Genomic DNA, 15,540 nt, shown 5'->3' on the forward strand with positions numbered 1-15,540 from the left:
TCACCAATGATCAGAATGTTATCTCCACTAGTTGACAAGTTAGAGATGAATGCACCAAATTAATCTAAGAATTCAGAATATGGACCAGGAGGCCTATATACAATGACAAAGTAATATGGCTGATTTTTATTCTTCTGACCTTGACAATGCGTAATATCCTTAGCAGAGCGGAGAATCAGATGCTCAAACGAGTTATATTTGTGACCCCCAACAGCTAATAAGCTAAACCTAGATTTAGAAATAAGAGCAACACCCCCACCTCAGCATCTTTCTCCCTATATACCCTGGGTCCCTCCTTTACACGTCTAAACCATCTCAATCTCGCCTCTCTGACTTTGTCTCCAAACCATCTCACCTGTGCTGTCCCTCTGATATGTTCATTTATAATCCTGTCCATCCTTGTCACTCACAAACAGAATCACAGCATCTTCAACTCCATCACCTCCAGCTCTGCCTCTTGTCTTTTTGTTAGTCCCACCACCTCTAAACCATACAGCATAGCTTGTCTCCCAACATCTTGTAAACTTTCCCTTTCACTTTTGCAATATCCTTCTATCACAAATCACTCCTGCAACCTTTCTCCACTCAACTCCACCCTACCTGCACTCACTTCTTCACCTCTCACCGCACTCTCCATTACTTTGGACAGTTGACCCCAAGTATTTAAACATGTCTCCCTTCACCACTTCTACACCTTGCAATCGCACTATTCCACCTTGTACCCTCTCATTTACACACATACTCATTCTTGCTTCATTCTCCTTCTCTCCAGAGCATATATTCATCTCTCCAGGCTAGTCTCAACCTTTTCTCTCCTCTCCTCTCACTACAGAGCACAATACCATCTGAAAACATCATAGTCCATGGAGACTCCATCTGATCTCCTAATGTATCTACCAAAGTGGTCAAGCCAACACTACATCAAATAAATACTAAGGTAAGAATTACTGCTGGGGAATACTTGGTACCTACACTGTAACAAATTTCTGTTTTAATTTACAGTACCCTATACTGGCAGCTCTGGTACTGTTGTTCTACAAGGGGTTATTGAAACATTTTGAGCCTGAGAAAGAAGAAACCACAACTAAATGAACATAATGCTTTAATTTCAACATAATCCCCAGGTCCACACAATTTTTTCCAGTGTTGATGCAGTGCCTTCATACTGTTCTCATAGAAGGTCTAATCCTGGAGCTCAAGGAAGTCATCCACTGTAGATATAACATCATCATCATCAGTATTATAATGAGTTCCAGCAAAAATGCCTTTTCATGTCTGGAAGCAGATGGAAGTCTGAAGGAGCCAAATCAGGGGAATATGGTGGGTGCAGAACAGGTTCTAAGCCACATTCATGAATAGCAGCCATTGCGATGACCGATGTATGGACTAGAGTATTGTCTGGTGAAACAGAACACCTCTTCTGCTTTATTTTCTCCTGCAATAATCATAAGGGGTAAGAATAAAAGGCCCCATTGATGCTCTGTCCCTCCTGGAGATAGTCCATCAATGATGCCATCAGCATCCCAGAAGACAGAGGCTATGACCTTTCCAGCAGATGAGACAGCTTTGGCTTTCTTTGGCAGTGGAAAATGGTGGATAATGCACAGCCCCAGGTTGCAAAGATATGTACACAATTCCTGGAAGCTGTAGACATCCCAGTTCTTGCATGGCCAACATAATCACCGGACATTTCACCCATTGAGCATTTTTGGGATGCTCTGGATTGCCATATACAACAGCATATTCCAGTTCCTGCCAATATATAGCAACTTTGCATAGCCGTTGAAGAGGAGTGGAGCAACATTCTACAGGCAACAATCAACAATCTGTTGAACTCTATGCGAAGGAGATGATACTGCGTGAGGCAAATGGTGGTCACACCAGATACTGACTGGCTTCCTGCTCCCCAGACCCCCCCCCCCCCCCCCGCAATAAAACAAAATTGAACATTTCAGAATGGCCTTTTATTGTGGCCAGCCACAGGCACACCTGTGCAATAATCATGCTGTTTAATCAGCATCTTGATATGCCACACCGATGAGGTGGCATGGATTATCTTGGCAAAGAAGTGCTCACTAACACAGATTTAGACAAATTTGTGAACAGTATTTGAGAGAAATAGGTCTTTTGTGTATATAGAAAATGTTTTAGATGTTTGACTTCAGCTCATGAAAAATGGAAGCAAAAACAAAAGTGTTGCATTTATATTTTTAAGTGTAAGTTAATGTATATATTGGATTTTTATTTCACTTTTTTTTTCAAATCCCAAAAGAAATCACACCCAAATTGTAACAGCGAACTGGCTGACTTCCGGTAGTGGCATCAAACGCTGTTGACTGCTTCAATTTATTTGTGAGTGGATTAGAATCAATCACTTTTCAGCTGCAAGTAAATATTTATTGTCTGATTATCACATGGTTGTCGCACTGTAGTCATATTTACAGTGTTGCACTGTAAATACAACAACTTGACTAACTTTTCTTCCGCCCCGACCGGAAGTCGAGTCTTGTTGCCCCCTCCCTCCCGTGTTGCACGAGCATTGTCGCTGACTGCATGTGGTTGGTTACCTACCTCACGCGGAGGCGCGTTCACGCAGAAGCCGGAGCGCTTACTCTTCCCAAACGTGAACGCGGCCGGAGGAGGTCGGTAGAAAATGGCGAGTGTGTGCAAAAGGCAGCAATGCACAATCGACAGGCGCGGCTTTCGACAGGAACTTGACTCGTGGAGGCACAAACTCATTCGCTGTGTAGGTAAGGGTAATACCAATTCAACACTTTTCGCGTTCACAGTGTGAATTTCGCTGCTGTTCGGCTGTTATCGGTGTAAATAACCACCTATTACCGGACTCAGTCGGGGCATCTCCGTGCGACTTTTTGTCCTCAACTGTTTCCTTCTCGCAGCAGCCAGCCTGAACGTTAATGTTGTGCTGTGTGATAATGTTCCGTTTGTGTGCGTGTATTTGTTGTATTTTCTGTCCTAGTGTTAGTGCGTGTGAAGGGCCCCGTGCTCCTTTTAAAGGCAATGTCAAACAGGAATTAGGCGTTACGTCGGCCGAACTGCGGGCTGCTGAAAAGCGCGCTCCCGATACTGTATTTTGGATGGGGGAGGGGGCGCGCCGTGCCCGTGGATGTTTTTGGTTAACATCTACGTGCTTAGCACCTCCTGTGAGCGCGCAGCACAGCAACTAGGAAGTGGCTGAGAGGCCCCACCGGAATAGTTTCCATTTTAAATGCTCTCCTGCAGTTTATTTACATTTGTGTACATTTGAGACCCATTTAATGTCCCATGAAGGTGTGGCCCTCTTTAATTTAGTTTGTTTTTTTTATCATTGAAATTATAAAAAGGATTTCCTTTTGCATCATTATTATTCCTGAGTATTCAAAACAGTTTTTCGCCTTCTCTCTTTGCCTTCAGAGTCGCCACAGCAAATTCAACAGTAGAATTTGATATAATGTCACGTCTGGGGATATCCCACTCCTAAAGCAGCCCGGCTGTCAACAAAGATCACTTGTGACCGCCTAATCAATAGTGTTTACACATCAACACCTGTTTTAGCTATCAGCAGCATTGCAGACAATGGGGAAGGAGTGTATTGTTTACACATGTACAAATGAGGACACAGACAAACAAACTGGCCTGGTTTCACAGAATTCCAAAGGGTTTTGTGAGGAGAAAACAGTGGTTGAGAATGATCAACATGAGGAACTGGAGTTACAGGAAAAACTGGGAACCAGCCGAGACAGAGTGCACTTGTCGTACTCACAATAGTCAAATATCTTTATTTTGGATAGCCCAAGTATGTACATGGATTCTCAATTTAAGAATGGGTTGCAGTGGAGCCACTTCACTTTCGGCAGAGTGGCCAATCCGAAGGCGAGAATTCTTACCTCCGCGACTGGCCGCCCGATGAAAACAAGCTCGGGCTGCATTGATTGTCCATTGAAATTAGTTGGTTTTGTTTTGTCTCTGACATGCTTCTGACAGCCAGCTGACAGCTTTCATTGCCTGGAACGATGAGATTTATACACCAAGCTGACCTGAAATGAATCATTGTACATTAAATTGACTTTATTGACAAGTATGACCCCCTTTGAAAAGTGACCAAATTACACGTATTTGTATTGAGGTCAGCGATGTTTTCATTGGCCATAAATGGCCACCAGAGGGCGCTCGGTGTAAAGTCTGTGGCAACCCATAGGCTCCATGGCTGGAGCCTATGGGTTGCTACAGAGGATCAAAATAAATAAATAAAAATGACAACAAAAAATAAAAAACAGATATAATGTTATTTTGAAAACATTTATTATGCAGATTTCAAAACTACTGGTACAATTTGCCAGAAGGTTACTTCTAAAATGCAAGCCTAGATTTGATGTTATGGTCGAGTGTGTGCAAAAGGGCTTTCAGGACGGTCATTTCCTCATTTATCAAACTCAACACGAATCCACCAAAACATTTTATAAAAAATACTTAATTTACTCATATTTGAAGCCAATCTGGGTAAATTAATGTTACCTGGCTGATTTTGTCTTTCTAATCCGGGGTCGCAGACTGAATGGTCTACCTCTAAAAATCGATGCAACTTTTGCGCCTGCATATGCGTCATTTCAGACCACAGCAGCACATCTGAGACAGTCTCTTCACCCAAAGCAATCAGATGGATTAATGGGATTATTTACCATCAGATGACAAGGTAAAACCTCTTAAATAATTCAAAAGTCAGTTTTAAGCAGAAACGAGGCGGAATTCCGTGACACTTTAAAATGTCCAACACGCAGTGAATGCATGAGCTAACAGCTCGTTTAGCCGCAGCGCTTTGATCACTTCATCCGTTTTTTATGATGGAATAATTCTGAATATATGTGGAAATGATTGTTGTACTAAAGCTTCAGATATCTGTCACTGAGGTAGATGATGACTGGAGTACAGTTTGAAGCAGAAACGAGGTGTTAATCCGTGAACCGCGTCTTCAGGTGGGACAGATTTTTAGGGGACCATTCGGTCGGCGACACTGGTTTAACCCTCTGGGGTCCTAGGGCATTTTTTGGACAGTTCACTCACCTGGCATAAATGTTTTATTATTGCGTTAACCGCTTTCCCTGCATCCCACAATCAAGTTTTATGTCTCTTTTTCAAGACAACCTGTGCTTTCAGAATATATATGTTTTTGTTGTGTTTATAAGTGTAATAAAGGTTTACAGTCAAAAATAGGAAAAAATAAAGCGAAAAATAATTTTCCACATACATTTATTCAAAACACACAGCAAACTATAATAAACAACTGTTTTGACACTTTATAAAGGTAATTTGAGGTCTTGTGTGAAAGACTGTACAACAAAAAGGTTCAAACAATAAACACAAATGCACATTTTGAACAATATATGCAAAATGGTCTATGCGTTTTGTTGTCCATTGATATGGTAAACAGTGCTTTACGCAGAGAAAGCAACAGAGTTATCCAGTAACATTCACATGCAAACTAGTGGAGCAATCCTGATAGTTACACACGCTTTGTTTGAGCACGTGAGATTGTCATCAGAGGCTCTCCGTGTGCTCCTGCTTTCACTGATCGCTGTGCGTAATGGTGTAGAGCACACTGAGTATGTACTAATAGTATGTACTCATTGGAGCTATTCAAATGGGCCAACTAGTAACACATCACTCCTGAAAATGATCTTTGGCTTTTCACGTGAGGTAAATCTGCCCTACGATTGGATTTTGGAAAACCATGTGACGGTGAACCAATTCCGATTGGACACTCATATTGCGCACGTCATCACACAGCTTCTATGTGGAGTACAAATATGGCCGATGGCTGGCTGGAAAGTCCGCAGAGTTAACTTTTCAGCAAAAAAAAGTAAGTTTCTATCTCATATCATTCAAAAGTTATTTATAATTTAGTAAAGCTTGGTCTTAGCCGTTGTATACGATGCCGTTGACCCCAGAGGGTTAAAAAACGCTTGCATTATTTAACGTGGTGCTTTCTCAAATGTTTGACTCAGGTCGCGACAGAGCCTCCACCTTCCCCCAGTGCGTCGGCTGAAATAAATAAACAACGGGTTTGCAAATATTAGCGCTAGAACAAACTTACATGAACAGCAGTGAGAGTCACCTCAGCTCAGAATACCCCTCTCTGCCACAGCAAACTGGTTCACACACACACGGCCGCTTTACAGAGTTTTCCTGGATCAAAAAGCTCCACGGCTGTTATTGTAATTAGTTGGTGGAGTCCAAATCTCTACCGTCGGCCAAAATTATACAGTGTACCGGTTAAACCACACAGGCCTAGGACATACTAAGAATTGTTTACAGTGTTATGATTCAAATACTAACAGCAATGGCACAGTTAGCTATTCTGCTGATGACCAATGTTGTGTGTATGTGTGAGTATGTTATCACTTTCATGATCCGAGAATTCTCCTATGTATGTTGATTTCGGCACTTTTTTTTTAAATGTCAGATGTTCTTCCTGATGCAGGGGTATGGGGGTCTTGAACCGGCAACTGTGTCTTTTGGAAGTCTTGTTGCCTCCTTAGTATTTGTATAAACGAACACAGTCAAAATCTTATGTCACCAACATGATCAAAATTTGCCTTGTTGGAAACAATTTCCAATTTTGAACCCATGTGGGTTAAAGTAAAGTGACAATATTATGTCATAGGTGATGTGCCAGGGTTTTCCTGCTCTTAGGTGAGATGCTGGGATACTATGCAATTCAAACACTGAACAGAACTGCTATGATAGTATGCTGGAGTTAGCATCATAGAGCTGAAGGATCATGGGACACCTTCCATTGTGCAAACAATGTACATTTGAAGCACAGACAAAGTGACAGCCTCGGCTAATAAACGGCCACCACAGATGCTGCTGGGAAGAAATTGGGCTATCTGCTGAACACATAGGACAACATTCGCATGTCTGTGTCAGTAACATTAAAGTTACAACATTTTATTTAATTTGCCAAAATCAGTCACTAGGGAGACCAACATTTTATTACAGCTTTATTAAGGTCTTTATATATGTATTTTTCCTAGTTGTAAGTTAGAATTTCACACAGAGTGAGCTCAGTGTATTTGCCATGGAATCTCCACAAAATAAATACCAGCAAAAAAATTAGTTGTAATTTTGCAGTATGTCAAATAAGTATAAGTACTTTATAATAATTAGGTTTTCAGGATACTCAATAAGTTTTTTTTTTTTTTTTTCTTCATATTAGATATGCTGATATTTTCACACTGTGGCTAGCACTGTTGCCTCACAGCAAGAAGGTCATGGGTTCGATTCCTGCATGTGGCCTTTCTGTGTGGAGTTTGCGTGTTCTCCCTGTGTTTGCGTGGGTTCTCTCCAGGTGCTCCAGCTTCCTTCCATATCCAAAGACATACAGATTAGGTGATTAGCATTGCTTCAATGGTTCATGCTTCAAAGTGGAGTCGCACTGCAAAAACTGTTGATTACAGAGCCACTGCAGGGTCTGTAATCAACGGAGAGGAATGATCATTTTCCCGACAAACACCCTCAAAAACAACAGCTGCTCTGAAGGACCGATAAGGGAATCATTAAGCAAAAAGGCTATTTATCGGTGGATCGAATCATTTCTTAACAATACTCGAAAAGAACCGGTTCTTGATACCCAGCCCTACACCTACTGGTGTGCGTGCCAATTCACCGACCAATTCACCTACACCTACTTCGTGCGGGTGTGAATGTGATTGTTTGTCTACTTGTGGCCCTGCGACAGACTGGCGTCCTGCCAGGGTGTACCCTGCCTCACGCACTGTGACTGCTGGGATTGGCTGCAGCTCCCCGCGGCCCTTAATTGGAGTAAGCGGTTGAAGATGAGTGAGCGTGATGATATTAATAAACGTGTGCCGTTTTTTTTTTGTCAACCACACACTGCTCTAACCGTGCATACAGACATATGTTGAGTGCTTTACTGCACAAAACAAAATGTCACTTTTTTCTTCTTTTTAAGTAGCATATCTTTTCAAATAATGTCAAATAAAAATGTTCTGTTACTTGAATAAGTTTGCATGATGATTCCTTCAGATAATCCTGACAAAATAGTTGATAATGTAGACAGGTCAGGTCTGGGAGGATGCGCTGGTGCTGTTTTATGTCCCTGCATCCACTGCGCTACAGAACTACCTTGGGTCCTGGATGGCAACCACCCAGACAGACAACCAGGCCATCCCCACCTCTTCAAATTAACCATCTATCAGCCACAGTCAGGTGCAACTTCAGCATCCCCTTGTTGTTTTACAGTTACTGGGGTCCTCCAGACCCAGACACCTGGGTGCTGGATTGTACACAGAGAAACATTGCCAAAATGTTGTAGCTGATGTTCCGTCATAGTGCAAATGATACTTTTCACCTTCAAATTCACACAATTAAAGTTTCAAGAAATTCAAGACCTATTGAATGGTATGTTCCATCTTTCACCTCATTAAATATTTGTACCATTGAACTCATAAGCATTCATTATTTGTATATTGTTTTGGATTTAAATTTGTTCTAATTCATTATAATGAATGTTTATAAGTTCAGTGATACGAATATTTCACAAGGTGAAAGAAGGAATCTTCCATTAAACAAGGCAAAGCCAAGTTGAATGGTACGTTCCAACTTTCACCAAATTAAATATTCCTTCCATTGAAAGAATTTAAAAAAATTATCATTTGTTTTATATAACAGCTAAACTAGATCCTTGTCATTTGTTATTTAATTAATTTCTATAGAACAGAAAAGGGACTTACATTTTAGTGTGCATCACTGGTGCTACAGTCCAACACGACTTTATATAGGAGTCCAAAATTGTTCTCAGTCAACGTGGAAAAACAGTTCGATAGTTAAAAAAATTCTGACAAAGTAGTCCGTGCACTGACTTCGTGTACTTACAAAAAAAGACTTCATGTACTTCCTCAGTCCAGCGAAAAATCATATCAGAAATTTGTCCAGGTTTGTGTCCTAACTTCATCCTCTTCATCCTAGCAGCTCTTCATGCCTCCAACTACTACTAGGCTTATGGCCTAGTAGTAGATGTGTATGTTAGAAGAATTAGCACCATCAATTAGCTTGTTCAAATTGTCATCCCTCAGCAAAACAAACTCCACCATGTTTAGCTAAATGCCGCCCCCACTAGTGTGTGCATGGGTGGGGTTCACAGCATGTAATGGTAAAAAACATATGGTACTAAATTTGCACACTAAATGCAACGCAACACAAATGGGACGAATAATCCAGGTCATGTGACATACAAAGCACCAATCAAGTGACAAGGATCCACTCTGTTGTTATATAAAGGATCATATCATTATGGCTGAAGTCTCTAAGGCTGGTCTCCCACTGTGGACATATGGCTCCAACTGATGTCCGGAGTCCAAATACAAGGTAATTGGCAATCCTGTGTCATCCGTCAGACAAAACAAGACAAAATATGTTCAACCCTTTTTCCCATGACTAAGACGAGACGATGACAAGACGGCACAAGTGTTCTAAAAACACTGACTAAAACTGTGTAAATGTGCATTACTGTTGACAAATAAAAACGAGGTGAAAATGTTTTACAACAAATAAAAAAATAAACAAAAACTCCCTCTTCATTTTTGTCTACTACACAAGAAGAAATGCAACATTCAGTCCAGCTGTCATACGTTTGTGCCAGCAGTTCTTCTACTGTACTGTCGGCAACATTACGTATCCTCTCGCTGTGCGATTCTGCGAGAATCGTCCACTGCTTCACACGGAGAGTTTTTATTCGTTTGTCATTAACGTGTCTTTTTTGTGGGGCAGCCAGCGACGCGGTCCTCTGCCGTGGACAGGAACATTAATATCTCCCGTTTCTCTGGTTCATAAACTAAAGTTACTGTCCCTCATGAAAATAATAATATTGATAATATCCTCCGCTCCATCTCTGTGTGTGTTGTGGCATTTGCTGTGGTTTTCTGCCGAGTAAAGGTGGAAAGACGGATCATTCCACAATCAATAACTTGAAAGCGAATCGCTGTTTTAAATCGAATGACACCTCTTTCCAAACTTTGTAAAACAGACAGCATTTTACAACTGACCAAAGCTGTTTTTCCCCAAAATGAGACGCCCTCCGTTCTGTCAGGGAGAACTTATCCCAGTGTCACAGTCTTTGCGCTCCAGTCTGAGCACAGCCACACTGCAGTGCTCCAGGCGCGAGTATTGTAGGGGAGATCGGGGCCAAAGTCACACATCTGCTCGGCTGGCTATAAGAGTCTAGCTTTATTTTATTTTATTTTGTTGGTGTTTCTAATAAAGATAAAACATCAGTACAAGTGCATCATTTGTAAATATGTATTGAATCAACAAACAAGACACTTTTAGCACTTTTGAAGATTCATTCATTCAGTTCAATTCATTCAAGATGTTTGTTATTCCAGACATTTAATCAATATTTCAGTTGTGGAACACAAGTCAACTGGAATGAATAAATAAAAATAATCTCTGAAATAAATAGAAAAATACTAAAATGTTTTGACTAAAACTAGACTAAAATGTTGAGACTTTTAGTCAACTAAAACATGACTAACAAAAATGATATGTGAATAACTAAATGTGACTAAGAATGAACTTTGACACAAGACTAAGGCTAAATTTAAAAATGGGCGGCAAAAGTCATCCAAATGGAACTGGCAACCATTGATTATAATACAAAACTAAATTGTATCTGAAAATGTTTTCTTCTGAAGAGTGCGGCAAGTCTTTTGTGGGATTATGGATGTATAATATATTTCAGAAGAGATTTAAAGAGGTTAAAAATGTCTGCAAAGGAGAAACAGACAAACGGATTTAAGTTGTACATGGAGTATGTGAATTAGTGAGTTTTTTGGGAGATGCATATTAGCGACTGTCTGCACAGACTATAATTTCATTGTTTAATGTTGTGGGTCACACTGTCACAAATTATTTGAACATTTTCAAAATCTTTGTGTTTGGTTTCAGTGTTCTGCGATGCAAAGATTGCCACAGATTACTCATGATACCATACCCCAATTTGGTATCCAGTTTTTTTTTAGCCATTATTGTAAACAGTTGAGTGTCAAAAATTGTCAAAGGGGAGATCTGCTTTAGACCAACTATTAAAATATGATGGTTCATGCCTTTTGTAAAGGTCTATAAACACTCAAAATATAACCCTGTTGTGTCTGATTTGCAGACGATCATGCTGGTTGTATGGTCGCAAATTGAGTTTTACTGGCTCCGCTAACGCAACGCCGATAAAAAGGAGTTTTGCCAGCGATGCGTTAGTGGAGCCAGTAAAACATATATTTGCGACTGTAATGTAGTATGAACGTCCGCAAATCATCAGACACAAGGGGGTTATTCCAATTCTAATCCAATTCCGTCGTTTGTACGGTTTATTTTTCTGTAGGTAAGTCGGTTGGCGAGGCTTACTGTCGAGGCAGCGTCGCTCCAACACCGGTCAGGGCGCGGAGTAATCCATCAAATGTGAAAATCCATCAAATGTGAAACAGTAATTTTTTATCAGAATCCACATCTATACTTTCGTATGGTAGCTTAAATTCACCCATTTCAGCATCATCATCGGTGCGTGACTTTCTCTCGCTCTAACAGTGACATTATTGACATCTGCGTAGCAGCATGCGGCCGGTCGGGGTGCGGAGTAATACATTAAGTGTGAAACGGTCGAATATTTTGCGACCTTACACCCGATATTATACGGTCTGAATAGGGTTGGGTATCGAGAACCGGTTCTTTTCGGGTATCGTTAAGAAATGATACAATCAGCCGACATCAATAGCCTTTTTGCTTAACGATTCCCTTATCGGTCCGTCAGAGCGACCGTTGTTTTTGAGGATGTTTGTCGGGAAAATGATCATTTCTCTACGTTGATTACAGACCCTGCAGCGGGTCTGTAATCAACCTTTTCTGCAGCACGGATCTGCTTTGAACCTTGAACCAGTGAAGCAGTGCTCTGATCCGCTGCTTCGTTGGTTCTTTGCTTCGCTCCTCCGCAGAAGCGGCAACTCCGCTTCTTAACCCCTCTCATAGCCATTAAAATATGTCAATCGGAAGTCATTTTTATGCGGATTAAAGTGACTGAGACTCCTGTCTTATTGCGAGAAAGAAACACGAATCGTGCTCTGTTCCGTTGCTCCAAATGCTGTGCCACTCTCAACTGAGTCAAGTTAGAAAGATGGAGTCTGCTCGGAATTAATAACTTCAAAGCAAATCGCCGTTTAAATCAAATGACACTGTCCAAACATTGTAATACAAACAATAATCTACAATCGATCAAAATGTTTTTTTTTTCCTCCCAAAATGAGACGTCCTGCGCTGATGTGCAGCAGCCCAAGACTGTATGGCTGCAGACCTGCAGACTCCAGCAGCTGTCTGAGTTCAGCTCAGATGTATGGAGAGACTTTCATACCATTAATGTCTGAAAGGATATGCTCGTGACAAAAACTACAGATTTAGGTTATTTCTAGTTACGTCCAGAGATCAAGTATCCACCATGTAGATTTTATTTATGTCCAGAGTTTAAGGATCCAGTGACCAATTTCATATACTCAATAAAATGTTGTTGACATAAAAAACCTGTAAAATCTACTTGTAGTACACAGAAAATTCACAGGAGGTATCGATAAGGGAATCGATAAGGAATCGGATCGATGAGCAAACTCGATAATGGTATCGATATCGATTAAAATCTTATCGATACCCATCCATAGTTCTGAAATCTCACACGATGAACCAGTCATATTTGCGGAAAAAATGTAGTTGAATTAGATGTTAGAATTAAGAAGTATGCTTGAAGTTGTAATGGCTTTAAACAACCAAACGTCACTTAAATTGCTGCAAGCTAAATTTCATTACAAATGTGGAATGCTAGTACTGAGTATGACATATAGTCATAATACAGTTAATCACAATCATCCTCACTTCCAAATGGCTGTGATGTGGAAGTCAGATATCGATATGTGTAATTTATTTTCAAGATGTGCTTTTTCTGCATTGAAATACTTTGACACTCAAAGGCTTATTGTAAAACTGGGAAAAAAGTGCAAATATGAATTTTGGCAGCACTAGCTGTGATGTTGTTTTAGGAAAAGAGAAAATAAGTTTTCTGATGAGTGACTAGCTCCAGACTGTAACATTCTGTTATTCTGATCTTGCTTCATGATTGACAAATGCCCTTTGTCTCTCAGCTTTAATTGTTAAGCTACATAGTACATGACAACAGCGTCACTCTGCTGGCTGTAGAATGGCATTTTCTGTCCTTGACAACAAGGACATACTTTTGTTTGGCTTTTTGGTGGAGAGGGCTTCATGCCACCACCACCCTGCTCATGCTAAAATGGACATTTTGTCTTTGTGCAACTAATGTGAGCAGTAAAACTGCAGGGCAGAAACAAGGGCAATTGTCCTGTACAACAACAGTGCCAATTGTCTGTATGTCTGCCTATACATGTGTTCATAGTCCATCAACCCTCAGACACAAACTAGCTGAAAATGTGGGCTCTGTTTGGATTTGGATATTTTAGGCTGGAACAGAACCAGCTAACATTTGGAAGAGTTTGGAATTTCACTTATTTGTGCTGGGGTTTGGCTTGTAGGCGTTGGGTAAGAAATTTCTTTAAGCGAATTACAAACAAATACCAAGACTGCAGCATCTTGGCAGTGAAATACATTTCTTTGGGAGCTCAGCCTTTGATATTGACAGAAATCTGAGAAAAGCTTATGGAATTGTGAAGTGTTTGGTGATGCCGATGTCTTTACAAGATGACGTTTGAAGTTTTGACAGTCCTGGTGCATCCATTTTTATTGTATGGTTGATAAACTTGGACAATACCCAGTAACCTAAAGTGAAGACAGGATTTCTTTGCTGCTAGGTCATTGGAGGATGGGTACAGCTGAAGTGACTGTGTCAAATAAGCTGTTATACTCAAGGATGGGGCAATGTACAGGACTTGGCCTGTCATGATGATAATTTACTTTTGTTGGATGATGTATGAAAAGGGAGCTGAGCCAAAAGGCGAAGCTCTCGATCTACTGGTCAATCTTTGTTCCTACTCTCACCTATGGTTATGAGGGTTGGGTCATGACCGAAAGAACTAGATCGTGGGTACAAGCGGGCGAAATGAGCTTCCTTAGGAGGGTGGCTGGTGTCTCCCTTAGAGATAAGGTGAGAAGTTCGGTCATCCGTGGGGAGTTTGGAGTAGAGCCACTGCTCCTTCGCGTTGAAAGGAGCCAGCTGAGGTGGTTCGGGCATCTGGTAAGGATGCCTCCTGGGCGCCTTCCTAGGGAGGTGTTCGAGGTACATCCACCTGGGAGGAGACCCCAGGGAAGAACCAGGACTAGGTGGAGAGATTATATCTCCACAATGGCCTGGGAACACCTCGGGATCCCCCAGTCAAAGGTGGTCAATGTGGCCCGGGAGAGGGAAGTCTGGGATCCCCTGCTAGAGCTGTTGCCCCCGTGAACCGATCTTGGATAAGCGGTTGAAAATGAGTGATGAGTGGATGATGTAGTTGCATTGTACCAGAAATAATTGTCATTTTTAGATGTCATCTTATGTCATTGATATAATAATATTACAGCACAACAAAACAAGTAGAGCATTTTAAAGAGAAATTAAATTTAAATTTTTAAGAATTTTCGATTGCAAATTTCAGTTTTCAAACCACACAACCAAAGCGGTTTATAAAATTAGCTTTGCTAATATAAATTGCGTTAATTGGCTCTCCTCTCTTCATTGGCTTAAATGTGAAATGTTTCTCTCCTGGAACTGTGATTTTTAACTATTTTCATCTGGACTTATTCTTCTCAACTTTCTGGCTGTGATGATTATGCAATTGTCAGCAAAAGAGCTTATTATCTTCAAATAAGTTATCTTTAGTTTGCAAATCGTTACTTAAGGAGACACAGATCGGGTGCAGCACTTGCAATGTGAGGGAACAATAGCTCCAACATTTTGGTCATGTGACCTGCTTTTCTGGGCATGTTACGATACGCAGGTATCACAGTGTTGAGAGCCCCAACAACTGAAAAAGGCCAGCAAGGCACCCATATTTCACTTGATTGAGGCAGATAGATGATTACTTTTGAGAGGTGTGGTATGGATCGGTTGTCTGCCTGGGAGGTTGCCATCCAAGACCAAGGTGGTTCCAGTGTGTGGTGGCTGCTGAGAGGTGCAGCACTAACACGTGCTCCTAAACCTGACCTGATTCATCTTAGGCAATGTGGAAAATATGTACATGAATTGGGCTTGCACAATATATCATTTCAGCATTATTATCGCCTGGTGAGCATATGCAGTCGTCTCATTGCAGGATGTGCAATATCACGCAAGGCAAATAAAATCAAACACCTCACCCAAAACCCTTTTTCCACCCTCCATCTGTCTGACCATTTGACACTATATCTACAAGGAGTTTGGTCCCAAACCGTGTGTGTGTGTGTGTGTGTGTGTGTGTGTGTGTGTGTGTGTGTGTGTGTGTGTGTGTGTGTGTGTGTGTTTGGTGGGGAATCATCATAGCAACCAACTGTGACCTG

The 15,540-nt window shown here is 41.1% G+C and overlaps 1 protein-coding gene across 2 annotated transcripts in view; it reads left to right on the top strand.

The window, feature by feature from the left end:
• Nucleotides 1-2,611: 2,611 nt before the first annotated feature.
• The window catches only part of wu:fc17b08, a 50,407-nt gene continuing 37,478 nt past the window's right edge, over nucleotides 2,612-15,540 (top strand). Inside the window, exon 1 of one of the 2 annotated variants that reach the window (XM_034185754.1) lies at nucleotides 2,612-2,750. In XM_034185754.1, coding sequence (XP_034041645.1) covers nucleotides 2,654-2,750 — 97 coding nt within the window. In that variant the 5' untranslated portion in view covers nucleotides 2,612-2,653. The remainder of the gene's footprint in view (nucleotides 2,751-15,540) is intronic. The other variant, XM_034185755.1, reaches the window with a different exon arrangement.

This window comes from Thalassophryne amazonica, chromosome 13 (genome assembly GCF_902500255.1).
Source record: "Thalassophryne amazonica chromosome 13, fThaAma1.1, whole genome shotgun sequence".
Classification (NCBI taxonomy): Eukaryota; Metazoa; Chordata; class Actinopteri; order Batrachoidiformes; family Batrachoididae; genus Thalassophryne; species Thalassophryne amazonica.